The sequence below is a fragment of the Drosophila tropicalis genome, unplaced genomic scaffold (assembly GCF_018151085.1).
Source record: "Drosophila tropicalis isolate 14030-0801.00 unplaced genomic scaffold, ASM1815108v1 contig_694, whole genome shotgun sequence".
NCBI lineage: Eukaryota > Metazoa > Arthropoda > Insecta > Diptera > Drosophilidae > Drosophila > Drosophila tropicalis.
The window spans coordinates 439281-466350 of record NW_027173176.1 but is presented as its reverse complement, the minus strand read 5'-3'; the positions used below and the strand labels follow the sequence as shown (position 1 = coordinate 466350).

Here is a 27070-nt window from a genome sequence, read left to right as displayed (position 1 = left end):
CAGTACTATGGATAATTTTTGTGCCCGTCAGCCTTCTGTTTGCACAGCTGTGTTCTCTTCTCCACCTCGGACATCGGACCTGGGGCCGATCCGGTGCGGTGCGTAGCTTAACAAATTGTTGATTGAAGAGCCATGGCTGATAGAGTGAGAGAGTGAGTAATATGGAAATTAATGTGCTGCAGGCGCCCTGAAGACTGAGGCTAATTAAAAGTAACAAAGAATTAAGGCCAAGAGTAATGCAAAGCAAGCTAGCGCAGATTTATTGAAACTTAAGACCTTGCATTTATATAGCCACAATAAGCCACACACAATATATTGTAAAATTTGGCCCAAATGATGGCATAAATCTTTGAGACGACCTGCACTCCGAATCGGCCCAGAGTATAACTTTTTTGCGATCAACTTCTTTAATATCAAGAAATTATGATTATTTACAGTTCTAAGGCTTTTTGTATGTAAAAGATTTCCGAATTTGGTTAGGTCGGCTTGGTCTTGAATGTTTAATGAAGAGTCCATCTTTATTATTGTTTTTGAATAGTTGAAACCAAAATGAGACCATATTTTGTGGCCATTCTTTAATCACGTAAATTCTTTTTAAATTCGCCAACATCCAAATAAAATATTTCTTTTTTTTTTTAAATTGGGTTGACCACATTAAGGACTTGTATAACTCATAACAATTTGCGTCAGTCACCAAACTATTTCCACTCTTTGGAAGAAAAGTAAAAAAAAAAAAAGGAAGGAAGTTAAGTACTTACATTGCTCATGAATTACCCGCCACTTTCTTTGTCCCCTCTCTCTCTCTTTTCTAGACACACATTGGAGTGTATGTATGTATATACATTTAATTTATATATTGCATTACAAGTTTGCACATAAATTTGCATAGCTTTAGTAACTGCTTTGCATACTTTCTGGCGCCCCAATAAATTTTTGCTCTACAGTTGTCTCTCTCCCCCGTAGCACTTCTTTTCGCTCTATCTCTCTATTAATAATATGATTTCAAGACAAATTCCTTGAGGAGAAACGCTAATGACATGCCCAAACATTTCCGTAAGTCGTTATCACAAAAGCAAAGTCATTATTATAAAGCCACGCCCCCACTAAGCACATCATCTATTTAAAAAAAAAAAAAAAACCCAGGAAAAAAATGAGAAAAGAGAAAAAGTTGACATAAATACAATTATAGATTTTCGGGTACTGTGAAAATGAAGATGAAAATAATAAAATTTGAACACAAAATTGATGTCAACTTTTTTTCCGTTTCGGGTTTTTTTTTTCATTTTTTTTTTTTTGGGAAGACGGTGGCGGTGGCGCGACGTAGCGGAAACGCTGCCATTAGAAAGAAAGGAAAGAAAAAACTGCTGCGCCATTGAGAATTGAACTGCGGGCTTTCAACTTTGCCAATATGGAGAGTATAAGTGAGTCTTGGGGAAGGGATAAGAGGGATGGAGGGCGGAGTGGTAAGGCGGCGTAAATGACAAACAAACAAGCCAAGTCCTTGCGCCATCGTCGTGTGTCCTGGGCGCAGATAAAAAGAATTGTCAAAGCGCCTTAAAAAGTATGCAATGCCAGCAAAGTAAGCTGCAAAATCGACAAGTACAATGCTGACAGGCAATTGCTACCCGCCATTCGCCATCCGCCAATGCTTGGTCTCAGTCTCAGTACCATTCCTATTCCCTGGTCCCTTCATATTCCTGTCCTGTGTCCTGTGTCCGTGTTCCGTGTCCTGCCTGTCTGACTGCCTTGCCTGCTCGTTGTTATTGTAATAATAATATCGATTCGGGTTCGTGTGTTTTCCTCCCAACCAAGCCAAGTTCTTCTTGCCTTGTCATCGCCGATTCCGTTCGCCGACCATTCGCCGGAATTCGTTAATAAAATTTTATTGAAATTGTAGACAAGCGGCGAAAAACTGTGCACGACGACGACGACGTGCAAAACAAAACAAAACAAAAAAAGAAGCACAAAAAACCAAGAAAGCAAGCAGAGCAAAAAAAAAAAAAAAAAAAGAGAGCCAAATAAAAAGAAAACGGAAAATCGAAGCCTCGTCTAAAGAAAGAAAACCAATTGTCATCATTGGCACGTAAAACGACAAAAAGGCTGTGCCTTCCCCCTTAACTTGAAGTGCTTTGCTGTTCAGCTTCCCTTTCTCCCTCCTTCATCTTACTTTCTCTCTTCCTCTCTCTGTGTGAGTGTGATAAAAATCTAAAAAGGGTTCTCTTCCAAAAACCTTTAAAGTCTCGGTTTATTCATAGGTATGGTATGCAGCAACACTATTAAGTTAAAAGCAAAAGCCAAAAAATACATTGGAGACCGCCTCAAGGTATGCCATGAAATGAAGCAAACAAAAGAAACTTTTCACAAACAGTTGACAGAAAAGTTTCTTGCAAGAGGCAAACATGAAAATTGACAATTTCGAACAAAAAACAAAAAAAAAAAAAGAAATACTTGAAAAAATCAAAAACAAGAAAGTGTTTAAAGTGGCAAGCATTTAAAGAAATGCAATATTTGATGCATAAAATATTTTGTAAGAGCGGAGCGTAAGGGAAGTGAAAGGAATGAAGTTCTATTATATTTAACAGTCTATTAGCTCTAACAGAAATTTTTAATTTAAAACATTATTCGTCTTGGCATTGTTTGCTCTAAAAGACATCAAAGCCCTCCCCGGAAAGTATGCAACAATTTTGTGCCAAAATCACGTCAGCATTCAATTTCTCTTACTCGCTTCGGGGCGGTTTCTTTTTCCACGTCAGCTCTCATCTGCTGGTGCTGCTGCTGCCAGTTCTGGACAGTTCGTGCGGCTCATTAAAGTTTATGCTTCGAGTCTGAAAACTGGTAAAACTCAACTCCTTCTTCTGCTTCCGCCGTTCTTCGTTTTGGCAAGCGAATTGAAGTTTGCTCATCAACTGAGAACGTGCCCATACATTGATGATGCGTTCACCATTCGCCATTCGCTGTGCGCTCTACGCCGTACGTTGTTCGTCGATTCAATAAGGTTTGGGTTTATGCAAACAGACGTGCATTAAATTAAGTAGCCGCCACATTGGACAGCTCGAAATGCAGTTGCAGCACGTAGCCAGCCTGAGACGAAACAAACGAAAACGAAAAAAAAGAGCAGCTAACCGAGAAAGGAGCAGAGCAGAGTAGAGTAAAGCTGGAGGCATTGAAGACATTGTTGCCACCTTGCCGCCAAAATGTTTGCCCTTAAGCAAGTCTATTAAAAGAGAAAAAGCAACAAATTGTTGAGCAGCTGCAGCAGCGTTTTTATGTCTTGGTGACATGACTTGATGTCAGTTTTTAATGACATACGAGCAAGAAGAAATAAGAAACAACAAGTCAAGCAAAGGGTGTAAGGAGAACTGAAAATTTATAAGTAAAACCAGCCAAAAAAGAAGACTATTTATCTCTCTCTCTCTCTTCCTGTCTCTCTAGCTTTTATGACGGGCGTTGCAAATGACTCTTGTTTATGAACCTAAAAGGAAACTTTTTAGAATTCAAGAAATTCTTTATTTTTTTGGGTAAAGAGGAACAAAATAAAGTTCATTTTGTGTCTTAAGTCGAACGTGATGTCAATAGCAAAGCAGGTATAACCACCAAAAAGTATGCTATGGCTAAAGGTGTTTATGTAAGAGGGTGCAGAGAGTGCGTTTGATTGCCGCCACCGCCTTCGCCGTGTGCCAATTTCACTGTGAAGATATTGAGCAAGAAAATTAGTTTACCCAAAAAGAAATGCCTATGCCGCAGCCCCATCTTCATTCTCCCCTTGCCTTGCCTTTACCTTTGCTGCCGTTGTATGTCTGCGGGGCAATATCCAAAAATTGTATGTGGCAGGCGTTGTTTGGATTTGACTTGGGCGCGCGTTGAACCAAAATTGAAATTGATGGAGGCTGAAAGTTTGGCCGAGTGGATTGCCAAATTCTACCAAATCAATATCAATGGTTATGGACAAAAAAAAAAAAAAAACAGAAATGGCAAGGGTGAGCCCATGAGTCCAGGAGTGAGTGCCCATGTCTAATATGCTAAACATCAACGAATTACTAAAGACGCTGTCGGTGGCGGTGGGCGGATGAACAAGATTTATTGAACGTGTGGCAACGTTTTTCGGTTTTGGCATATGCCAAGGCGCAAAAGTGTTAAGTAGTAGTAAATTAGTTGTGAAAACGAGCTATTTGTAATGATTAGGCTTGGGGGTAAAGGTTTTCGCACCAAATGTATTCTAAATTGAACTAAAATCAAAACACTGGCTTTGTTTTATCGAAAGTTTAGTAGTCCAATATTCCCTTTTTCACTTTTCCTAAGCATCCACTTTGTTATCCTTATTGTTCTGAGTTGTTTTTGAATCTAAAATCTAAGTTTCATTGGTTGCCCTAGACCTTTGCCGGTCGCAGCATAAAAACCATTTAAATACATATCTAATCAAAAGTATGCCACAGCAACGTACTATCCTTGTGTGTGTGTGAACTTGGTTTTCGTTTCTTTCTTTTTCACGCCCCTCTCATTATGCGATATACACAATCCATAGAGAAAAACACATGTTTCAAGCCAAACAAGGAGCAAGGAAGACAAAAAAAAAAAAAACCTGTTCAGGCATCTCATCATCATCAAAGAAGCGTCTTGTGCTCAATGCGCATTTAAATTTCAAATTAATTTCTCGCCATGTGTAAGAACAAAAAAAAACCAGAGGGCCGGGGCTAACTTCGACCGCGTCAAAGTTTGTATACCCTTGCAACTTTTTTGGTAACTCTATCCTTACCTATTAGCCATCAATGTGGAAGAACGTTTTATCTAAAAAGGTTTAAGCTTGAGAAAGAAAGGCCTACAATCATAGGAAATAACGAAGATATTGATCAAAGTCACTGTTTTCCACCGATCGTTCCTATGGGAGCTATATGATATAGTCACCCGATCTTTATCAAATTCGGCACAGTCATTAACATATATATTAAATTAAGAAATGTTTAATTTAAAAGCAATCGCGTTAAAAGTAACGAAGTTATTTACAAAAGTCACTGTTTTCGACCAATCGTTCCTATGGGAGCTATATGATATAGTCACCTGATCTTGATCAAATTTGGCATAGTCGCTTATAGGCGTAGTAAACTCTCTAATATTAAGTTTCACGACAATAGCTCAGAAAATAACGAAGGTATTGAGAAAGTCACTATTCGTGACTTGGCCGTTTGTATGGGAGCTATATTATATAGTCACCCGATCTTGATCAAATTTGGCATAGTCGCTTATAGGCGTAGTAAACTCTCTAATATTAAGTTTCACGACAATAGCTCAGAAAATAACGAAGTTATTGAGAAAGTCACTGTTCGTGACTTGGCCGTTTGTATGGGAGCTATATGATATAGTCACCCGATCTTGATCAAATATGGCATAGTCGCTTATAGGCGTAGTAAACTCTCTAATATTAAGTTTCACGATAATAGCATAGAAAATAACGAAGTTATTTTCACTGTTCGTGACTTTGGGGTTTGTATGGGAGCTATATGATATAGTGGTCCGATCCGGCTGAATCCGAGATATACAACGCCTGCAGTATATACAAGCCTATGTGCAAAATTTCAGCTCTGCAGCTCTTACGGTCTATGAGGAGTTTGCGTTGATCCAGACGGACGGACGGACGGACGGACGGACGGACGGACGGACGGACGGACGGACGGACATGGCTAGTTGAACTCGTCTCGTCGTGCTGATCAAGAATATATATACTTTGTATGGTCGGAGATGCTTCGTTCTATGCGTTGCACACTTCTGACCAAAATTAATATACCCTTTTTGCAAGGGTATAAAAATACATATATATATGTATAGCAAGTATAAAGAAATCTGCAAGCTGACAACATACACACACACACACACACACTCAGATGGGCAATAAAAGAAGATGGGAACACAGTGCAAAGTAAATACGAGTCAAAAAAAAAAAGAAAAAAAAAAAAATACCGTAGAAAAATGGAAAAGAGAAGAGAAGACGAAAAAATGATATGCGAACCTGTTTTCACAGTCATTTCGCAGAAGCGAGCGAACGCCGTAAAATATGCAAAAAGAACTTCTCTCGTTTATTTTTTTGGTTTCGCTACGTCTTTTTTTTCGCTGGTGCGGCTGCTCATGGCTGAATTGGCGCAACATATGCGAATGTTGTTTGTTTCGTTCTCTGTCTTTCCCAAACCATCCCATTCTATCCAGCCATCCATCCATCCAGGCACCCACCCACCTTATCATGCCCACCAATGTGGCCCCCCATCTTCGCGTGTCTTTCCGCTCGCATCAATTATGCTTTTATTTATACAACAATTTCATTCTGCTGGCCGTTCAATTTTGGCTGTCGACGAGGCAGACGAGCAGAACGAACTGTCGCCTTAATGCGACTTGACAAAAATGGCGTCCAATATGGCGCCAAGTTTCTGGAGAATGAGTGACGGTAACAGCAGGAGGACAAGAAGAAGAACTAAGAAAATTCTTCTTAACGCTTGAGCAACGCCCACACAACACATTCGTATGGCACCTTGCGCCTTGGACGGCTGGCGGGCTGCTGCTTGCTTGCCTTTCTATTTTAATTCACACGCCATTGTTGGTTCAGCGCCTAAAAGTAGACGTAGAGAAGTTGAATTTCTAATGTGCAGCAGCTGCTAACAATAGCAACAAAAAAAAAAAAAAAAAAGAAGAAGAAGAAAAAAAAAAACACAAATGCGGGAAACGGGTTGGGACAACTAAAGGAAGTTCAGGCAACAAACAGTATAGAAATATGCTGGGAGGTGTGAAAGAGGGGGTTAAGCGATGGGCGGACTTGGGGCTTGGGTGTAGCGCGAAACCTGATTGTGTGTTTGCCGGCTTGTTCTCCTGTTGTTTGTTGTTAGTTGTTGATGTTGTTGTTGGTTGAATGCGTGCGTATTGTGTCTTTCTTTCAACGTGTATTTTGCTCGTATTCTTTTATTTTCTAAAGCATACTTATGAGCGCATTCAAGTCAGCCAAGCAAACACACATTTAAACCTTATAAAGCGCATAAATTTCTTAAACATATAGAATCAAAAGGAAACTGAAAAATTATGGCCAAAAGAAAGAAAATACACAAAATTTACAAATATTATATAAAATATATTGTTTTGTTTGGAAGTTAACAACAAAATATATATATTCGTGATTAGCAATGGTCTGACACTCTAATATGCCCACCTTAAACTCTCTAATATGGGCACCTTAAAATAATTTTTATAGCACACTTTTGGGAGCCAGTCTGTTTGTGCGAGATATGTCATGACTTTTGGACTTTAACACAGCTGCGCTCTTAGCTCTATGCAAAAATCATCAGACTGTATGTATATATATATGTGTACTTTCCAGCCTTTGACAAATAATTTACCCAAAATGCTAATTGCCTAATTTATTCCGTAACAACAACGATAACAATAACAACAACATCAACAACAACAACTAAAGGACTGAGACTTACTTTGCTTTTTTTGTGTGTTTGGTAATTCTAAAATATTTACTTATTTGCTCACACGAACACACACACACAAAGCTTGGCTGACCCACCACCCAGCACCTCCTTCTTCAACAACAACCAACGCTGTCCCTGTGACCCCTCTTGGCTCCCACACATCATTTCTACTTCCATTTGGGCGCTTTTGCGCTTCGTCAATCAAAAGCATTTAGCTCCAAAAATAAAAAATAAAAAAAAATGTAAAGAGAAAAAAGAACGAACGAGCTTTAATGCATGCTCGCACTTTCATTAACAACCATTTTCAGCGTAGCCACGCCCACATCTAAGCTGAATGTTTTCCCCCACCCCATAAAAGAAAAAAAAATCACATCAGCGGCTTATGCAAATGTGTGTGTTAAGTGTTTGTGTGTGTGTGTGTGTGTGTGTGTGTGTGTGTTGTGTGAATACGAAATTATTGTTTACAACTGTAAACTGTAAACTTTTCTACGTAGCTTTTTTCTTTCTTTCAGTTTTAGCTTTGGTTTTTCCAGTTACCCCCTCAGCCCCGATCTTCTGATCTCTCTCTCTCTCTCTGTGTCTATGTTGGCTTTTTTATTTTTAGGAAAAAAACGCTGGCAAAACCGCACTAAAAGCGACTTATAACATGTTGGAGTGCCAAGAGATTAACAACGAAACGTGTGACGGCCATCGTGAGGGTGTCTCCCAATCTGAATGCCAAGCCCCGTCCAGCTCCTTCCCCTACACCTACAGCGCCCTCCTTCAAGCCGGTAACCATTTTCAGTGCCTGCTTCTCTTCCTAGTCCAGTTTCTCCATTTCGCCTGTAAATTCCTTTTTAATGAGCGCTCCATAAGCTTCTTAAGGAAAAACGCAAAAAAAAAAAAATGAAAACAACAAATTTTTTTGTTAAAAGCTTTCTCTGGTACATCAAAATGAAAGCCAGAAACAAAATGGCGAAACGGACAGCAGCAGCAGAAAAGTTTGTTAAGCTTGAAATTAACTTGCGGTTTGCAACTTTGACGCCTGCAGGTAGGCAATCAATTTTTATCCCCCAACTGATTCTGCCCTTTCTTTTTTCTGCAGCAGCACACTTGGGCCATATAATTAATGTATGCAGCTAAAAAAATTTTAAAACTTAACAACATACAGCAGCCAAAGAAGGGTCGGGAGCAGAGTGGGTGGAGCAGCAGTAGCAGCAGCAGCTGCCATCGTTTTAGCGCTAATTACCTGACTACCAGAAGAGTAAGAAACACAGTGTAGGGCAAAGGGGAATGGGTTGAGGTGAGAGCATGTAAAGATACCAAGTCGTAATGCCAAATTGCAATTACAACTGAGCAGAGAGAGATATATCCATACAGAGAGAGAGGGAGAGAGAGAGTGAGAAAAGTAGGGGCCAAACTGACATTAAAATGTTTAATGCTCAGGCAGCAGGCGGCAAAAGCAGGGGGCAGGCAATAAAAAAAAAACCGAAACAGGGCAAGAGAGTTAACAAAAAATGAAAGAAATAACAAGTACTAGTACACTTTTTTTCGTTACCCCTCAACTCACCCATACCCCTTAATTTTCTCACCCTCTGGGTCTCTTTTTTTATTTTCATCCTGTTCAAGCTAGCAATTTGCCAAAGTCTTCTTCGTTTTCATCTTAAAAATTGCCCAGGTGAAAAATTGCAGCTGTCGTTGTTAGTCTCTCCACTCGACTCCACTCCACTCCACTCCACTCTATTCTCTCTCTGGCAAAAAGCAGTTGGACATTCCAAGCGTGTAACGCCTTAGGGCGCCCAGAAAGCTGAGCTGAGCTGGGCTCAGCTGTGGTATGAGTGGGCGTTGGGCGGTGGTAGCTGGAGTGATAGGCGTGGCATAATTGGAAGTAAAGTGCAGTTGGCTGTAGGCCTTCAGGCATATCAGTTTTTGCCATGGTTAATGTTAATGTGCATGTAGTAGAAGAGCAAGCAAAACCATAGGACAGAGCTTGATTTCAGTGCAAAAAGTGTTTGGCCGTAATGAAAAATTGTCCTCCAACCCATACCCAATAGCTTAATTGATAAGGAGACAATGTCAGTCCTGTCATTGATCAATCATTGTTTTGGCAATAACTTTAATATCCTGACCCTTGTAAATTATATGCAAAGCTATGTTTTTTTTCACAGTTCTTCTCCTAACTGAACGCCTAAAAGCAAACTATACAATTAGAAGTGCCTTTCCTTTTCCTTTTAAGCAAATTTTTGCTATAAAAATAATAATAATATATTGAGTAATAGATATAGTCCATAATGAAAGTGTATCATCTCTCTTTAATCAAGGCAACCCTTTTACAGATTTGTATATTAAAGATATAGCCTCTGGTTAGGCTTTGATTTGCTCTATATTGACTGCAATCAACTGTAAAATGTGACACAGAGGAGAAAAAAACCACCAAACACCAAAAATGAAAGGGAGACTGATAGAAAGAAATAAAGAAAAAAACAAACGTAAAATAAATAAATAAAGAAAAATCGACTTGAGCTTTAGCTGGAGGCTAAACTGTTTGCTTGGTTTTTGAAATTGGTCATAAAGTTGTCGGTCTATGTGGGTTTTTGTTTGTAGTTGCGCCTTACTTAAGGCTACGTTTTTGAAGTTTGTTTCTTGCCTTAGATATATGTATGTATGTATGCGTGTATTTGCAAAGCTACAGCGTCGTAGTCTATGGAAAATTATAAAGGGGGGCCGCCACCATCTATACCTATACTAAGGATATCCGAAAATTTGCGAGGGTTAGTCAAGTGATAAATTTGACGACTTTTGGAACTGCAGTGTTTGGTCTTTAATACTCAGTGGTTGACCCTCGCATATACATAGATAGATATCTTTAGGTTTCTTCTCTTTATTTTTTGTTTTCTTTTTTAAATTGTAACTGTTGAAAAATTTGAGAAAACCCTCCAGGCAAGACACATTGATTTCATTCACATAGCAAGAAAAGACTCCCTGTGTGTAATTACGCTCAACTCTTGGTTGTTCTTCATCCTTCCATCTCCCTCATCATCATCATCATCATCATCATCGCCATCATCAACTTCCGCCTAAGTAAACACATGATTTCTCTGTGGCGTTTGTTTAAAAACGCATCTAAATTGCAAATTAAGCAACAAATTTCATCAACAATATTTGAATTTGAATTTAAATGCCGCGCAACGAGCTACAACGATGGCGACGACAACAGTTTTAGAAGTGTGTGTGTATGGGAGGGACTGAGAGAGAGAGAGAGAGAGAAAAGAAAGATAGAGAGTGTAAGGGAGAGGGAGGAAGAGATTGATAGAAGTGAAGAAAGCGTAGAGAAGAACACCCGCAAATACACACACAAAAAAACCGAAAATGTAAAATTCGTTTTCCACTGAAGAGTGAAAAGAGAGTGGGATAGAGAAGGATAGAGACAGAGTGAGAAAGCGAGAGAGTGAAGAAGAGACTTGGAATTGCTGCACTTGGCTGTAAACACCGAAAATACAACAATGCCCCAGCCATAGAATGCCTTCCACCTCCCCCCCCGCTTTTTGCTTCAACCCTACATCATTCCACATCCAATGCCCTGCCTTCTCCACCCCGTAGTCTTGCTATTTGCTTGTTTGTTTGTCAAAAGAAGCAATTTACGTGCAAAATAACTCAAGTGTCATGCAAATTTCATTTATTTTTCACAAGCAAAACGAAGAAAACGACCAAAAACCAAATAAAAAAAAAAAATAAAAAAAACCAAACCAAAAGCAAAGCGAAGAATACTTCCCGGCTTGAAAATCTTGTTGTCATAGAAAGAGAAGGTATAATGAAGTCACAACAAACACAACAACAACAACAGAAATTGGGTCTAGAACGATCTCTTCTCTTGATTTCCCTTAATTTAATTCTAATTTTATTTATAAAACATAAAAAGTTTCTCTTGCGTGGAGGTTTTTTTTTTTTTTTTTTTTAGGGGGCACTTGTAGCTTAACTCAAGTTTGTTAAGTACTTTTTCAGGTTATTTTTTTCCTGTTCATCCTCCTCCCCATTCCCCCACAACGTTGCTGCTTATTAGAGAAACAAGCGAAATGTAAAAGTGAAAGCAGCGTGAGAATCGACAACAGTCGAAATATTCCAAAAATACTTTCAATTTTCATAAATATGTATGTATGTATATGTATGGATGTATGCATGTATCTATCTATGTATGTATGTATAAGATGGATTCTTGAACTTACCGGCATAGTTTGACTTCCGTGTAAATTGGTTATTGCTGATTGAGCCTCCTGTTGCGAACCAAATTTAACGAAAGCACAGCCTGAAAAAAACAAGAAAATTGATATTATTAATTGTTGTTAAAGAGCTAAGAGGAGAATGCCCAAACGAAAAGGGGTTTAACAATCCAATTTAATACTACTTCCTCTCTAATTTGTTCGCTGTTAGTCAAAGTAACTTTAACACTGATCAGGGACCACAAAGAAAGCAATGATCCTTTGTCTATGAGTAACCGAGAAAGTGAATCAGTCAACTAATACAAAAAGTGAATAACTGAACAAAAGAGTGAGTTAAAGAAGACCTAGTTTATTGATCAAATTCACTCAATGAATGTACATATCGTACCAAACTGATCATTCATTATAATAAAGGATATTTTTAAGAGGATAATTTGCTAATAAGCAAATGCTGAATGCGTAAATTCTCGATGGGTTGAAAAAATTAAAATTTTTTCCACATAAAGTTTTAACCATTTTTAAGCCGTCGATAATATTGAATTTAACAATGCATAAACCTACCATAAATGCCAATTTAAGTGAAATTGTTTCTCCCAACCAACTCCCACTGCGCTCCCACATGCACACCCATCGCCCTGGCCATACTGTCCAGCCATTATAGCATTTTGGATCTCTCGACATGTGTGCCGACCATTTAAATAAAATTTTAAGTGCAATTAAAATACATTTTCGTTCAACGACGAAGAATTCATGAAAGAGGCATCTAGAGAAGGAGTCAGAGAGAGGGAGAAAGAGAGAATGGGAAGGCGAAAGAGAATATGGAATCAGATTCAACACGCCCATCATCAACGCCCATTTATATAAAAATAATAGTCGGCCCGAATCGTTTGCATGTAAAATTCACACAAAAAAAAAGAGAAAATCTGAATATATATACAAATTGAAAAAAAAAAGAAAAAAATCTCTCGCACTTGCTCACGCTCATTATTTTGTAATTTGTGCGGCAGCTGCAATGATGGAAAGAGGGGGGTGGAAGGAAGGGCAGAAGGAAGGGAGGGCGTGGGTGTTCAAGGTGGCAGAGACGACTCCTCTTCAATGGCATAATTATTAAAAATCATTTATGCTAATTTAATATACAGTCATAACCGCAAAAAGTAAGGACTCTTGTGGGAGGCTGCCATGTGGCCAGAGAGGGAGAGAGAGAGAGAGGAAGCGGAGAAGGGGCAGGAGCAGCAGCAGCTGGGAGAATGGAGAAAAATGTTTGATAAGTTGGTTGGGAAAACTGCTAAAGCAACATATTTAAACAAATAAAAATTATAAGCCTCTTTCCTATTATTTTTTTGTGTTTGCTCTCTTGTCAAAGTTCTTCTTGTTTTTATTTTTATTATTGTGTTGTTGAAAAGGACTTTGTAAACAACAAAAGAAACAAAAAAAGATCACAAAATCAACTTTGATTTAAGTTTACAAAAATGCTTAGCAATTGTGCTTTGTTTTGTTTGGCACTCAGAGTTAAAAAGAAATACCCTGCAATTGCTAGAATCGCGATGCGGAAGGGTATATTGGGGAGTTGATTTATTCATATTTGAACTGGGAGCAGTTGGGCTCTGTCCTAATTGCTGCAGGGTATTGCCAAAGTCGTCTTTTTTAATTGTTAACCAGCTGCAACTGTCTCATGCTTCTCCCTCTCTCACTCTCTCTCACCCTGATGTTGGTGGATTAACAGCCAACAAAATATTTTATTTTTTTTATTGTTTAGCAACGCTGATTTGCACTCTTGTGTAGAGCTGGCTGCCAATCCGCTGCCTCCGTCCCCGCCCCTGACCGCTCCACACAGCTCAGCTCCACTCCCTTTAGAGAATTCAGGATTTTGTTGTCACTTCAACACAACACAACAGAAGAAAAAAATCCACTTGAATTTTTTACACTTTATTTTTTGTACATTTTGTAATTTTTTGTATATTTTTTTTTTTTTTTTTTGGGCAACAGTCGGACAAAACAGCAAAATGAAAAAAATGGTTGGAGTTGAAAGGGCGAGGGGGGAGTGAGTGTAGCGGGTTGCCAAACAAAACAGAAAAAGGGAGGGGCTGCTGGTGGGGGTGGGGGTTACACAAAAAAACAAAAAAAAAAAAAAACACATTTTCTCTTATTTTTTTTTTTTTCCTTTTTTTGTATATTTTTGCCCTCTTTCATTCGCGCGCTGTTTGCACGCGAAATTTGCGCTTGTCTGCCTTTCGGCTTGTCAGCTCGCATGTTGCATGGTTTTAGGCGGGATTTGTTGTTCTGAGTGCGCCATGTCCTTTTTAGAGGCAACTACAAAGGCAAGCCGCAATTTAGACACTCGCTCGCCCTGCGAATGGAATGAGAATTGGACTTTTACGTCGGGTGGGTCACCCTTTTCGTCACTCCCAATTCAACCAGCCAACCATCTAACCAACCATTTTTGCTTCTTGTTGTTGTTTTTTGTTTAGCTGCAGGGTCTTAATTTTCAACATTGTTGTTGCTATTGTATTGCGTATATAACAATAACATCAACAACAACAACAATCAGAGTCGAGTGTAGGTTAAGCTTAACCCTGCTGGGGTCAAAAATTGCAAAAAGCCTTAATTAATTCCTTGGGTTTGGGTTTATTTTCTGTTCTGTTCTGTTCTTTTTTAATTTTTGGGACAGGAAGTAAAGATATTTGTGTCTTAAGGAGAGGCGGTGAATGAAGACTTCTTGTGGGTAGAAGAGAGAGAGAGAGGGAGGGAAAGAGTCAGAGAACTTCTTCTTAATGTAAATATTTGTGAAAATTTTAAAAAAGTCAATGCTGAATGAGAAAAGAAAAGCCTTTCCCAGTTTGCACGAATCCCTATACCCATTTAAATTTAATTTTTTATCCCACGTTATGTAGTTGCAGAATAAATTTATTAAAGTTTAAACTGCAATTCATTTGATATTTATATTTCATTTCGACTTTACCACTTTAGCAATCTATTCCCTGCCGCAAACTCAAATATACTCAAACATTCATTAGCATCTCCTAGACAAGCAGCTTCTGTCCGCTCTCCCACCGTCATGCTTTTGCTTTTACTTAGTCCTTTCAATGATTAAGAAGTGGATAATGATGATGATGATGATGATGCCTAACATTAAGTCAAGTTAAAGACGACGGCGCCAACGACAACAAGAACGAATTTTGATTATTTACCTTTTTCGTGTCGTCCACTTTGGCGTTTTGTCTCTAATGAACATTAAGTATAATTTGTCGAACTTCGAAGTCATTATATTAATTAAAAGTAAATTAGTCCATACCCCCTTCTTTCCAAGTACCCCGCTATGTTGAGGTAAGTTCTAGGAGTTTAACTTTTGCCTTTGATGTAAAAGACACAAAATTCAATTTACATACAAATCAAGCACAGAGACAGAGAGAAAATTAAGTGAAAGCGACCAAAAGAGAGTAAAAGAGAGAGAGAGAGAGGCAAAAGATAGTGCAGTCCTGTCGCGAGTCCTTAAAGCTAACGAAGTGCAACAAGCTTTAATTACTTAAGCGGGAATGCATAGTAAAGCATTTCCCTTCATTTTTTTTCCACCTTTCCATTTTTTTATCTCCCGTTTTTCTTTTCTTTTTTTTCTGCTCGTTCTCTGAATTTTTCTTGGCTTGGCAATTAGTTGAAATTAAAATGTGAACGGAAGTGCGACAAGTTTTTAACGCCAGGTTTTCATTCTTACTCATTTTGCAACTTTCAGTGAAGCGTGAAATGATGCTCTAGAGCGAGAGCCAACCAGAAGCTGAATCAGATGAATTAGGGGTTCGAAGGGGAGCTGCTGGATGCTGGAGCCTAATGACACTTTTTAATCAAATATGCTAATGATAATGCAAAAGTTGAGCTGTCATTAAAATTATACATATTTAGCAAAAGTCTTAGAAAGAGTTGGTAGCTTGGTTGGTTGCTTGGCTCGTTGCCTGCTCTATGACAGGGGTGGGGGCGGGGACTTTTGAATTTGTCGTATTTGAGGCAAAAGTTTCAAGCCGAAAAACGAGAAATTGTGTTTAGAAATCTTTTTCAAAAGTTCCACACATCACTTTTTGAAATTGAAAAAGCCTCTCGATCTATGAACAACAATTCAAAAGAATCAAAAATAAATCTTTTGAAATTCTGTCAAGATTTATTTTCATTAAATTTCTATTCAAAATTTTGTAGTAGATTAAAAGATATTCCCTTAAAGTTTATCTGATTTGATTGTCATCTGTATAACATCGTCTGAAGCGAAACAAAAGAATTTGTAAAAAACTGAAAGATGCATTTGAAATATTTTACTGTCGTTTTTAATTTTTTGGGGTTTTATGTTTTTGGCTATGAAATCATTTAAGTGTATTATCCATTTGCATTCTATGTGAATTTAGCCTATCAAAAATATTTTCCATATTCTCTCTGTGCCCCACACTCTCACACACATTAGTATGTGTGTGAGAGGAGAGTTAGTACTCTCCTCACTCTCTCGCTCTCTGAGTTTTTCTGATGCCAACTGAAAATGACATTATTTACCATTTTCCACAAACATCATGCATGTGTCTGTCTGTCTGTCCGTCTGTGTGTGTGTTTGTTTATTTTTTTTTTTTCTTTTTGTTAAATTTTTTGGCTTTTTTTTAGTTGTATGTTTTTATGGAGTTTATTTGATTTTTGTTATGCCAACCGAAAATGCAGAAATGCATTCAACTGTGAGTGTGTCAGGCCACAAATGCAATTTGCAGAGATAGAGAGATGCAACCTGGAACCTTGTTTTTCGCCTCTTGTATGAGATGTGATATGACAGTGGCCATTGCAACGGAGGGGCAAGAGTGGGTGGTTGGTGGTGGTGGTGGTTGTCGTGGTAGTGGTGCAGTTGATGGCGGGGGCCATTCACCAGGCATCAAACAAATTCGATAGCCTTGGACCTGGGGACCATAATAAGCGTAAACGTTGGACTAACAAGATTCCATGCTACGCTTTTGCGCCCAAGAGGCAAACATGCAATGGCCATCAATGTGTCCAAAGTGTGAGTGAGTGAAAGAGAGTGCACCAGAGACAGAGAGAGAGAGAGAGGGGGTGTTTCAAACGCGACCCGATGGTCAGCGAATGTTGCGCGCTTAATGCAACTTTGTTGCTCAGCCTGATGCCTGGTTCTGTTCTGCTTCTCTACTCCTGCTGCTGCTGCTATGGCCAGGCATCAGCAGCGATTGAAAAAATCCCACTAGGGCGTTTTTAATTGGATTTTAAAATACTTGTCCCATGCAGCAGCAGCAGCAACAACAACAACAACAACATCAGCAGCAGGCAACAGCAGGCATCATCAAGCTAGGCCAGGCAAGGACCAGGTTCAGGACATGAGCCGCTCTGCCTCTGCCACTGCCACTGCCACTCTCTGTCAACTGAAATGACCAACCAGGCTAACACACACACACACACACACACACCTACATATATCGACCCACCTCCAGTTGGGGGGCTCAACACGCTCGTTATCCTTGTTTCCTGCTGCTGCTACTGCTACTGCTCCTTCTCCTGCTGATGTGCACAATTTGGTTACGTGTTTGACCAGCGGCGATTTTTCATGGCAAGGCTTCACGTATATGTCGTATATGTATGTGATTGTGTTTTCCCTTTTTTTCTCTCTCTCCATGTTTTCCCATTTTTGGGATTTTTTTTTCATTCTTTTATTGGTTTTTTCCCATACATTAATGGCATTGCGAATTTGTATTGCAAATGTGCAGCAAGTTGTGGCGAAGCATGAGAATCCTTCCCCCTAGAGATATATAATCGCCCAAAATCTCTTACAACTCAATTGTTGTTGCCTGTTTCTGTCATGGCCCAAAGCTGATCGAGAGGACGACGAGGTGGGGGAAAAAATATGTTTGGATTAGAGAGAGACAGAAATCCTTTGCAATATTTGTCATAAGTTCTTGGCAAATAAATTTAATAACATTAGTCTCATATGGGGATTCAATTAAGACGTAAGACAAATCTCGAAATGCTCAAAACAAAACTTTGACAATAACTAACTTATCATTATGGCCAAGAGACTGTGTGGAGTCTAAACAGAAAAGATGTCTTAACCTCACAACTAAAAATTTAACTTCTCTTGCCTTTTAACACTTTGCATACAAATCATCCCAAAAAAAAAGATGCCAAGAGACCGAGAAAAACTAAATCAAAATCTCACACACGTAGCACGAAAAGTTCAATGGGACCATTATTCTTGATTTCAAAAAGAAAATGAAGAAGGGGAAATGTGAAATGGAAACTTTTGCAACTACCTTTTGCCAGTTGATAAACAAGCCTAAAGCATCAACTACTCTAGAGAAAGAGTGAGAGAGAGAAAGAGAGAGAGGCACACACAGAAAAAAGAGTAAATAAAATTGGCCAGGCTAACTGACTCTGACAAACTGACTTCGACTCGGACTCAAACTCGGACTTCATCGTCAGGAGGACAAAACCATGCGAGAGACTATGCAAAATATTTTGAAATTTATGCTTCCAAAAAATGTAATATGATATCTATGTATATGTAAGCTACGAGATGGGGTGGAGTGGAGTGGAGATGAGCGGGTTAAATTGAAGATTTGGCAGACCAAATTAAATAAAAATCAGTGTGTCCAAAGAGTTGGAGCTCAAATTGCAATTTCATAAGCAATTTGCTAAAGCAAAAAGTGAGCATCAAACGAGTTGAGATACAAATGAAGAGGAAGAGGAAAGAAGGAGCAATAGAGATACATTGCTAGACAATTTCAACTAGCCTGAAGCTGGGGAAAGCGAGCAATAGAAACAAAAAAAAAACCCCAAAAAGGCAAAACGACAAACGAAGAAGAGAAACAACAAAAAAACCAAAAAAAAAGGGATGGAAATTACATTTCAACAAAACAAGACAAGTTTAGTTTTTGTCTGCCTGACTGCCAAAAATAAAAAAAGAAGCCGCTCTAAACAATTTAATACTTGGTAGCTCTGGCATTTTTATGGCACACTCGAGTATGTCCCTTTCTCACACTCTTTCTCTGTTTGTGTGTGTCCAGCCTAGGCAAAAGTATGCACTGCTTGTGACACACAATAAACACCAATTAAGAAAATAATATTTTGTGTACACAAATTGAAAAGCCAAGCCAAGGCAAAGACTCGTCTCTAGTTTTCTACAAGTGCCAAGCAAATAATGCACAAAAGTATGCTACGAAAATACAAACAAATACACACACACACACATACATACAGAGACACAGACGGAAACAGAGACTAAGTTAAAGCGGAGGAGTTGAGTTGAGTTGATGGTGAAAAACCTATAACAAAAGCTGAAATATTATTGCTTTTTGGGTTTGTTTGGCTTGCCTGCTTCTGAGTCTCAGTTTGAATTTGAGTTTGAGTTTGAGTTCGAGTCGTCGTCTGAAGTCCGAGTGCACGAGAGTCCAATTCAGTTTAGTTCAGTCGAGCCAGCTTGTTATAGGGCATGTTGACAAGCCTCTTTAACAAATGACACCAACAGAACTACATAGTAGAACTAGCAAAAGAGAAGGGAGACAAAGCAGCAGCAGAAGCAGACTCCTTTTTGGTGTAACATTTGTTAAGCTTCAGTCGAAATATTTGTTGCTTCTTTCTGTATCTTTCATTCCCGTTCCCCACTTTCTCTCCCTCTCTTCCACGTTTTGTGTGTTCGTCTGTTCTATTTGTTATTTACTATTTTCGTGAAAAGTGTCCCTTTTGGCAAGAAGCATAGAGTAAATTGAGAGAGCATCACATGATGGCATCCGAAAATCCAAAAACCCTTTAGGGAATTGCCCAGAAAACCCATGTCAATGTGTGTGTGTGTGTGTCTGGGTATACATATATAAGTATATATACATATATTTAAATTTCGCTTAGATGTTTGTTAAGATGCATTAGAGCAGGAAATAGATACATTTGCTAAAGTTTATAAATAAGAAATGTCTAAAAGAGGAACACGGAGAGCCCAAAGAGTTATTGCGCTCAATAAAAGTAATCTAATCCGAAACTTAAATGGTAATGCTTTAAACGTCCCACCTCCCCCATATTCTATCTTCTTTTAATTACAAAACTTGTCTGTTTCCACTCTAAATGCTTTCCCTTTAAAATTCATTAAAGCCCTTACCAAAAACCAAACACGAAATACATAAAAAAATGAAACTCCCAGAAACATTATCCGCCTAAATAAACTCCACACAAGCGGCCAGGCACAGACCCAGGCCCAGGCCTGCACAGGCCAACAGCAAAAGATTTAAAAGCCTCGACTCAAACCAAAGTAATTTTCAGGCCGAGTAAAATACGAAAAAAACAAAAAAACAACAACCAACAACAAAAAACTGTTACCAGCGCTCAGCGAACCACAAACAAGGTAAATGCTTTTCCAACAACACGACACTCAGAGAAGAGGTTGGGGCGAGGGCAGAGGGCAGATGTAGGTGGAGGTAGAGGAGGGGCCAGTTGCAACCGCAACATAATAATTATGCAACAGAAACCGCAATGCATGCGGGGCACGGCTTTTACCAGCAGGAGCAGCAGCAACAGCAGCAGCTTCAGCTAACCTACCAATCCTCAATTTGGAGGGTTTGGGGCACGAACTGGAGCTGGGACTAGGGTTGGAGGCAGCGCAGCAAAATTGTTTTGCCAGGCGAAAGTGTGAACAAAAAGCTGTTGCGTGTGTTGCCAGAAAGAAACAGCACACACACACACACATACACAGACACACACATAAAAACAAAAAACAAGCAAAACAACGCAACAACGTCAAACCGCAAAGTCAAATGCAACTAAAACCGCAGCACAGTTTGGGGCGCTGAGGTTTTTTTTTTTGCCCAGAGAGCAGAGTAGGAGCAAAAGACAATGCCAGAGGGAGATACAGAGAAAAGGAAGGAGATAAAAGAGAAATAGGTGCCATTAAAGCAATCTTTGCATAGATTAAAGCAACAAAACAACAAAAAGTTATTAACATTAATTCAAATAGTGTGTTAAAACTTTATTCAGAAACTCTAGATCATTGATCTATTAAATGATCTATTAATTAAACTAATCAATGATCTATCTGTACGTGCTTTGTTGTCAGGCTCAGATTATGCCAAATAAACAACCTTGACTTTATCTTTTCATTTAATAAGAGAAAAACTGTATAAAATAAGATTATAAATTAAGCCCAGATCCAGCTAAGGTTTTATTTTGGAAACATTTGCTTAATTCTCCCATTGGAATATGGCCAATTTATAAAGTTTTGTCAGCTCTATAAATACTCGAAACATTATCTTGGCCTAAGCCATATTTACCTGACGCCATCTCTCTCTGTCTCTCTCTATCGCTCTGGCTTTTATTTCACTTGACCCTACTCAGTATATCTGTTTGTCTCTCGCTGTTCGCTTCAGTTTATTCCGCCGCATTTCATTTTGTATCCTTTGACGATTTATTTGCGCACTTTATTTAGCACAAAATAACAAGAACAAAAAAAGAAAGAACAGAAAAAAACGAAAATAAAGGAAGGGAACACAGAATGGTGTAAGGGAAGAAGCCTCAAACTAAAGCCGCATAACTTAATAGCCCAAGCTCGGTTCATTTGAACTTTATTGCTACTGCGGGGGGAATAAAAATAAAGCTAAAACAAAAAAAAAAAAAAAACAGCAAACCAAAGCAGAGGTAAGAAAATCAATTTAGCTGGGCTTAACTTGAACATCAAAGCATAAGCATGAGAGAAAGAAGGACCAGAACCAAGACCAAGAGATGGGGGGCAAACTGGACAGGTAAGCCTAATAAAGTGCTCGAGCATAGCCCAGCCAAAAACAATTCGCCTCTCCCTCTCTCTCGCTTTGTCCTTAGCGTGTTGTGTGGCAGTGGCAGAAGCTAATTGTATAGGGCGCAACGGAATTTGATTGCATGGGATTTAGATATGATTGAAAAGGGCCGGCAGCAGCACCAGCACCAGCACCAGCACCGGCACTGAAAGCATCTAAGGAAGCATCTGGAGTGCATAAATTGTCCGCTTGCGAGCCACTAGTCGCGCACATTATTCATTTTTAATGCGACCATCTTATTCTGGGCATGAGGGTTTGGGAGTCAGCCAAGGGAGCTGCCACCACAACAATTTGGCCACATGTAAGCACAGAGCCATAATTGCCTTAACAAAGTCCAAAAGACTGAAGACGACACCAAGGCTAGGCAAGTCGGCGAATGGTGTTGCACTTAAGACAGAAGCGCAACCAACCAGCAGCAGGTAGCCCAGGCATCATTAAAATGAGTTAGGTGAAACAGCGAAAATAGGGATGGGGATGGGGACGACGACGACGACACAGATGCGGAAGCCAAGGCGAGACTACGTCTCGGAGTCATTCTCGTTCTCATTCTCATTCTCGTCATCGTCGTAGTCGTAGTCGTAGTCGTTTGCCTTTGGCCTTTTGGGTGCAATTTGCACTGGCAGTGGCTGCAATTAAGCCAAGAGGTAGATTACCTTTAAGCTCTTTCTCTCTCCAACGCCCCTCTCTGTGAGTGTGTGTGTGTGTGTGTGTGTGTGTGAGACCATACAAATAGGCATTGCATACTTGAAGGCTCAAAAGGATGTGAAGCCACTTTTGATTAGCCTGAATAAATCTTATCATTTTGTATTTTATTCTTTTTGCACAAAACCGAAATTCCTTTAATTCAAAATTCATTTCAATAACCATCTCAATCATGTAAATACATATGTATGTATATATCCTCTTCCGTCCTTCGTAACTAATTCAATTTGGGCCACACTTCTTTTTCATCTTATACTTGCTGTTGCTGCTGCTGCTATTTCTACTTATTCTTGTTGTTGATTCAATCAAATAACCAAATTTCACAATTCTTTCATATAAAACTAACAATACACAATAGAAATTTGATGAAAAATAATAATAATAGCAATAATAAACGAAGAAGAGGTAAATGCAGACGCCAAAGACGCAAGAGAGGAAAAAGTCTCTCAAAAAATTATATTGCAAAATATTTTCCAATTGCATTACGCAGGGAATATTTTTAGTGAAGCATTTGCAATTTTCATTGTTGCATAAACACAAATGTACTTACATACATACATACATACATAAATACATACATATATAGCCAAAGATATATCTACTTACATACATTCATACATATATGCAATGTATATATCGTATGGTATGCTGATATACATACATACATATATATTAGGTTGGTATGTGTGTGTGTGTATATATGGGATCCATCTGCATAATGGGCTCGTGTTCGGTGATGTGGCAAACAAAACGTGCCGCTTGCAAAATTGTACAACAACCAATTAAAATGCATAACTCGATTTAAAGTTTACATAACATTTTGCTAAATTACAGGTTCGTTCTCAGCTTTGGCAGCGGCAGCAGCAGCCATCCAGCTAGCAAGCCAGCCAGCCGGGCAGTCACTCAGTCAGTCAGTCAGTCACTCAGTCAGTCAGGGCCAGTCAGGCTTATATAAGTGGTCCATCCTCCCTACTTCGTGCTTGTCGTCCCCAAATGCTTTATGCTCCATCCTTCACTCTTCATTCACCCAATTCTCGTCAGCTCAGCTTGCAGGGGCTTACAATGTCTGTCGTTTGTTGTTGTTGTTGTTGTTGCTGTTGTTGCTGTTGCCTGGGCAACATGCAATTAAAAGCGATATTGAATTTTGTTACGCCATGCGCTTGAGTGTGCGGGTTGTTGTTGCTGCTGTTGTTGCTACTCTCTGCGGCTCTTATTTAATTTGAGCAAAATGCAAAAACATATATTTTGTTATGTGATTGGCATAACTTATACAATAGAGTCAGCCAGCCAGTCAGCTTAAAAGTATGCTATGAATAATATTCAGTCAAATTATAACTTTTTGGCCAAAAACAGACAGCAAACGAGTGAGAGACATGAGCATGAATAAAACTCCCAAACAACATTGGAGAGGTAAAAAGAAAAACGAGTCAACAAGTCAATTAGATATCTACTACTACTGCTACTTCCACTACTATGACATGTCCCCTCCTGTCAAAGTGCAAATTAGACACCATCGTCTAGGCCCAAAGCAACTACAACTAAATGAAATTCAAATGGGCAACTCGAACAATGCATAATAATGTAGGCTGGCGTGAAGGACTAGAGTTCAACTGACACTTTTTAGATTCTGTTCGTGTTTTGTTTTTAATAATACACCAAAAGACGAGAGCAAAAAAGTAGAAGAAGAAGAAATAGTGAAATAATGTACATACATCATAAATATGCATACTGCGCAGGAAGCGACTCCCAAAAAGTATGCTACACAAATTTTACACATGAGAAAAATGCAGATTGCAAGAAATTGCCCAAGGCAAAGCAAACCTAACTCTTATTCACTCATTTTTTGCTCTCGCTCACTCGGTTACTCTCTGTCTCTTTCTGTCTCTCCATGCATTTTTGGCACTCAATCAAAAATCACATTTCCGTGTCGGTTTGTTTTTGGGGGGCACAAAAAAGCATACACAAAATGCAGAGGCGGCATGAAAGCAAATGTAATTAAAATTCGATATACTTGTTTTCCCAGAGTAAGAGCAAGAGAAGGCCGAGTCCTGAGGGGACACAGTTGCTGCTGCTGCTGCTGCTGCTGCTGTTGCATACATCATCATCAACAACGTAATCATCATCATCATCGTCGTCGTCATCAGCAACGGCAGCAAGCAGCAACATTTGCCAAAAATTTTAACTTCAATTTAAATTTTTGGTCAGATTTGCACGTACTCAACGCTTGGTGTGTTTTTGTAATTACATACACACACACATATGTACGTATGTATACACATACACAAGCTTCATGCAAATTGATGTTGCTTTTAGCACACACACACACACATACTCATGCATGCATGAGAAGAAGTAGGAGAGAAAAAAAAATGTTTGGTAGCATCCACATTTTCGGGTTTGTTGTCTGTGCTACTTTACAAGCTGGCCAACAATGAAGATTTATAATGCCCTTCTGCCCTCTATACATAGATAGACAGGGGTGTATAGTATAAGCTCTCTCTCAACATCCCCCCAACCTCATCCTCATCCCCCCTACTCACTTACCACCATCATTTGCCCCGGCATAAAAGCATCTACACATTGTCAGGGGTTATTTTTGGTTTTGGTTTTTTCGGGTACTACTGTATGTATATATGCCATAATAGCCATATATTAGGGTTGACTAGCGATTTGGCATTCGAACAATTGTGCGAGCGCGGGATGAAAAAGTAGAGAAAGGTCATTGTGTATGGTGGTTGAGTTTGTGGCTGATACGCTGGTTGGATACCATTTGCTGATGGTCTGTTTCACTATCTGAACTGAAACTGTCAAACTGCCTCATTCTCTTAATTTTTATCGATTCGCGATCTACTTTACAATTGGGATAATATATATTATATATATATATATATTATTGTTAGATCAACTGCTTACCGCCACGTGGATCACGTGTTGTGGTGTAAGGATGAAGCCTTGTGCACTTACCTAAAAAATGGTAAAAAGAAAATAAGAAAACAATTAGTTTATTATAGTCAAAGGTGAAGCAATTAAAGTTAAGTCTAAATAATTTCATAATATTAATATATTTTATATAAAAATCAGAGAATAAACAATATGGCCTTGCTTAAGATTAAACATCTTTATCTTAATAACAAATTGATGAAAAAGTCTTTTTCTCAGTCAATTTTTGAGTTTGTAGCTTGAAATCTACACATAAAGTACTCTATAGGTATAAATTTAAATGGTTTAAACTATTCCTGACTAAAGTCTTCTAGTAAGTGTATGCAGACTTTCGACTAGCCAAATGTCTATGAAATTTTTTAATTGTATTTGAAATGTATTTAGAAAATTGTTGTATGGAACTAAAAAAGCATTGCCCGTATTAGCGCATAAGCATTTATTTGCTATATGGCAAGTCGAGACTTTGCATCGCCAAGCGAAGGACTGGTTTTTTTCTTTTTGGGTCATGGGCTGAAGTCTGTCGACACTTGAGGCAGCTAAGCAACCCACAAGAACATCAGCAAGCAGTAACCCAAGATATGCGAGACGGACAGTTAAGGGACCTTGTCTGGAGAGGGAGGGATGGTTGGTAGTCAAGTCAGTGTCAGTTTTATATTATTTTATTTCAAGCTTTGAAAAAGGATCCCCATCCGGGCCCGGCTCGTTTCAGCCTTTAGACATTTTCATTTTCACCGTCTCAAGCAGCAAGCAGCAGAGGGCCGCATATTGTATCCCGTTACAGGAGGCAGGCTGAAGAAAGGATATTGTCTAACAACAAAAGTGGAATAAATTAATTTAGCTCTACAACGGTACGCTTCTTCTGCCAATGAGCTAGAAAATGAGCTAAAGAATATGTATGTGGCATACACTTAGGCGTCGCGTCCTTGTCTTCTAATAATAACAAAATATGTACACGTATATGTATGCCTCTCTATGTGTGTGTGTGTGTGCCACTGACAGGTGCCTTTCTCCCATATCCCCCATTCCCTTTCCTCTTCCCCCATTCTAGATACCTACGCTTATTGCCTTGGCATACAGAAGTCAAGACTTCCTGTCTGACATTTAATAAAAGCTAGCGAGAACAAGTTGTGGCGTTTATTAAAAAAAATTAAAGCCTACCTACAGGCGCCAGCAGCTGTTAATAAATACAATTTTCTATATATCCATTAGAGGATAAGGCACACACACACACACACACACTGCGAGAGAGAAAGAGAGAGCGAGAAAGAAGGATAGATATATGTAACACTCTCATAACGTTGTCAATTTCACTTTCGCTTAATTGCACTCAGAGCCAGCCAAACTAACAAAGTTCCCTTTTTCTCCTTTATCTTTATATCTCTATCTCGTGTGTGTTTGTGTGTGTGTGTATCTCATATATCTTTTCGCCGTTTATTGCATTAATTTTTCAATAATCCTGTGCGCAACTAAAACAAATATCTAAAGTGGCATACTTCATGGCTGATAAGACTAATCTTTTATTAATACACAAACACACACACACACACACACACACACACACACACACACATATACACAGTCTGATAGAGCAAGAGAAAAGGACGACACAAGAAAAATGCCAGCTCAACTGAGTTAATTAAATTTGTGCTTCAGGGATTGGTCTTGGTCTTGGTCTCGGCGCTTGGGCCTTAGCCAGAACTTTAATATATAGTTGGTTGATTGGTCGGTTTGGTTTGGTTTGGTTTCGTTCGCTTTCAGCTTGGCAGCGGCAACCCTTTTCACTTTTTTCTACTTGGGCGAAAACTTTTTGGACATTTTTATTGACAAGCCGGAACACAGGAAGCTGAAATAGCCACGAAACAAGGGTTTGTATAATTTTTTCCGTCTTCTTGGAGCTCTCTCTCTATCCCCCTCCCTACTTACTACTTTTCTTTCTCTCTCTGCCTCTCTTTCACTTTTAGAGCAAAGTTTGCCTTGGCTTGGC

General features: G+C 39.0%; 1 protein-coding gene and 1 long non-coding RNA gene across 4 annotated transcripts in view; one reads left to right on the top strand and one right to left on the bottom strand.

Annotated features, from left to right (window-relative positions):
• bru3 (bruno 3) overlaps positions 1 to 27070 on the bottom strand; it is a 394704-nt gene that overhangs the window by 43408 nt on the left and 324226 nt on the right. The window contains 1 exon segment of the mRNA XM_068292297.1: positions 11654 to 11733. Within this exon segment, the coding sequence (XP_068148398.1) occupies positions 11654 to 11733 (80 nt within the window).
• Positions 1 to 27070, top strand: part of LOC137578745 (uncharacterized) — a 317816-nt gene that overhangs the window by 30191 nt on the left and 260555 nt on the right. The gene's annotated exons all lie outside the window — the stretch shown is intronic.